The sequence below is a fragment of the Myotis lucifugus genome, unplaced genomic scaffold (genome assembly GCF_000147115.1).
Source record: "Myotis lucifugus unplaced genomic scaffold, Myoluc2.0 scaffold_680, whole genome shotgun sequence".
Classification (NCBI taxonomy): domain Eukaryota; kingdom Metazoa; phylum Chordata; class Mammalia; order Chiroptera; family Vespertilionidae; genus Myotis; species Myotis lucifugus.
The window spans coordinates 308,693-311,619 of record NW_005871728.1 but is presented as its reverse complement, the minus strand read 5'-3'; the positions used below and the strand labels follow the sequence as shown (position 1 = coordinate 311,619).

Below are 2,927 nucleotides of genomic sequence, written 5' to 3'. Positions count from 1 at the left end.
GTTCAAAAAGTTTGGTACATTATATTTAGCTGATTTGATTCTTCAGGCAAGCCCTGAGTAGAAAGCATGAATTTTGGACTCCCCCTTCCCTGCCTCCTCCCAGGGATCCTATTATTTCCATTCCACAGGCGAGGAAGCGGAGGGACAGTGATGGGTAGTGACCCCTGATGGGAAGGTCCCACAGCGAGAAGGTGCACAGCAGCCTGGGACCTGGGCAGGCTGGCCCCAGCGTCCCCGTCCTGAGTAATTCTGCTTTCTGAGTGCACAGGTGGCCGTGAACCTGAGCTCTTAACAGAAAACCTTACAACCTCATGGGTTTCTCCTTCTTCCAGGAAGGGGTTATTATTTCCATATTTTTTTCCTCCAAAGAACTCGAGGCACAGAGAAGGCAGGTTAAAAGTTGGGGGTGCCAAACCGGTTTGGCTCAGTGGATAGAGCGTTGGCCTGCGGACTGAAAGGTCCCAGGTTCGATTCCGGTCAAGGGCATGTACCTTGGTTGCGGGCACATCCCCAGTAGGAGATGTGCAGGAGGCAGCTGGTCGATGTTTCTCTCTCATCGATGTTTCTAACTCTCTATCCCTCTCCCTTCCTCTCTGTAAAAAAGCAACAAAATATATATATTTTTTAAAAAAAGTTGGAGGTACTGGGGGGATAAGGACACATATGTAATACCTTAATCAATAAAGAATTTTTTTTTAAAAAAAGAATGCAAACAAAAAGTTGGGGGTATCAGAAGCATGGGGATGGGGAGGGGTTCTGCGAGACCAGGCAGCTGGGGGAAGGGGCGTGGGATTTGAGTTCCGACCCCCCAATAAGAGGGACCTCAGCCCGGATCAGGCCTACCTGTGCAAGGGAGAGGGGGGGTCTTCAGGGCCGCGGCGCCCCCTGTGTGGGGCAGGCAGCTCCCAGCGCGCTGTCCCTGCTGAGACCCGCTGCCCGGCCCGTGCCCAGACCCCCCTTCTGCTCCTCCAGCTTTGCTGCTTGGTTCTTCTCATCCCACGCGGCTTCCCTCCTGACTTGCCCAGGCACCCTCTACCCCCTCCTCTTTCCCCAGACCCCAAGAGTCTGCACCCCCACTGCTTGTTGGAGTCATGAAGTTGCACCCCCAGTTCTTTCCTCCCCCAGAGACAGAGGAATCCAAGTCTTAAGCTTTCATTTCTTGGTCCTTTCATCCTTAAAGGGCCCCAGGCTGACGCTCAGCAGCTGCAGAGCCTTGGGAAGGCGAGGGGCCAGCCTCGGAGCCCGCACCTCTCCACTTCCTGACCTCCCCCGAGACTGGCCCCTCAGCCCTTCAAGTCCTGAGCCCGCTTCTCTGGGTCTCCAAGGTTCCAAGGACCAGACCTGAGCTCTTCCTCGCAACCCAGATGCTTAATTCCCAGCCTCTTCCTTCCAACCCCCAGGGCTCTGTCCTGGTGGGGACCCGAGCAGGGCGCATCCCAGATCCTGGGGAACGAAAGTGACTTCTCCCAGCCCTTTGGGGACTCTGGATCCAACCTCTCAAAACTTCACCCACACCCAGCCCCTCCTCCCTCAGACCCTGGAACCCGGGCCTCCAGCCCCCTCCACCCGCAGACCCAGAAATCTGGGCCCAGGCCCCTCCCTCCCTGCTCCGCCCTCCCTGCTCCTCCCCCCCTCTCCCAGCCCCGGCCCCAGCCCCAGGCCTGGTCACCACCTCACCCACCTGCGAAGAAGAGTCGTGAAGACAGAAGGAAAAAGACAGAGAAAAAAAGGGGGCGGAGTCAGCGCGGGGAGCCCCCAGGATGCACCCCTCCTGGACCCCAGCTGCCCCGCCCTGGGGCTGACACTCACCCGTTGACAGCGATCTGGGGGGCGCTTTGCTGCGGGAAATAAGGCGGCAGGTCAGGGGCAGGACAGGGTGGCGGGGTGGGGGGAGGTGTCACCCTCCCAGACCTCCCAGTCCTGGCCCTGCTGTGTCATTGGGGCAGCCTGCTGTCCCCCCAAACCTGAGCCTTACCTGCCTGCGCCGCCGCTCGTGCTGCAGCTGTTTTTCTACTGGGTCCTCCCAGGGGCGGCCCTGCGGGTCGGCGGCCGGGGGCTCCCAGCCGCTGTAGAACTCGGGGATATATGGGGGTCCCTCCTCCGGGGGCAACTCCAACCTGCAGCCAAGACGGGCCGAGGGCTCAGTGAGCCTGTTGCACCCCGACTTAGCCCCGTCTCTTCTCCCCTGCCCCCGCCCCCTGTGCCCAAGCCTCACTCTAACCCAGCTATTCTCTCCTCGCCTCTTTGGGCCCAACTCCGGCCCCGCCTCTAAGCCCCGCCCCTGACATCGATTATATTTCTAAATGCACTGATTCCAACGAATGGTCCCCCAGCCTCTGAATCCAGACCGCTTTCTAGCTGCGCGCATTCCTTGCTGGCTCTGACCCTACCACGCGAGGATCTCGGCCTCCGAGTACAGACTCCGCCCCTTTTCCCACCCTCAGACTAAACCTTACCCAAACCCCGCCCCTTCTCATGGCTCCGCCCCCCTAGTCCCGCCCCATTCCTATAAGCCCCGCCTTTCGTTCCCGTCCGATGATTCTAACTGATGTAGTTTGAAATCTCTCCTTCACACTAATTTCTGGCCTTCCCTCCAATCGGATGCTGGCATTTGTCCTCGGTCCCGCTCTTTCTTCATTGGCCACACCCTCCGGCCGCCAATCACCACGCCCCGCCTCCCTGCCCCTCAATCACCACGCCTCTGCTCACATGCCCCGCCCCTCCCGTCACCACGCCCCGCCCCAATCACCACGCCCCTGCGTAACCTACCTCGTCCCTCCAATCACCACGCCCCTGGGTAACCTGCCCCGCCCCTCCCATCACCACGCCCCCTCCCATCACCACGGCCCCTTCCCCCTTCCATCACCACGGACCGCGCCCCACGCCCCGGGCCAGACCACGAACACCCCTGGGAACCTGCCCCGGCC

General features: G+C 60.2%; 1 protein-coding gene across 1 annotated transcript in view; it reads right to left on the bottom strand.

The window, feature by feature from the left end:
* LOC102420729 (epidermal growth factor receptor kinase substrate 8-like protein 1) overlaps positions 1–2,477 on the bottom strand; it is a 5,818-nt gene extending 3,341 nt beyond the window's left edge. Inside the window, exons 1-4 of the mRNA XM_023746455.1 lie at positions 2,457–2,477; positions 1,976–2,299; positions 1,810–1,838; positions 1,669–1,681 (exon numbers count right to left, since the gene is read on the bottom strand). Coding sequence (XP_023602223.1) covers positions 1,669–1,681; positions 1,810–1,838; positions 1,976–2,299; positions 2,457–2,477 — 387 coding nt within the window. The remainder of the gene's footprint in view (positions 1–1,668; positions 1,682–1,809; positions 1,839–1,975; positions 2,300–2,456) is intronic.
* Between the last annotated feature and the right edge of the window lie 450 nt (positions 2,478–2,927).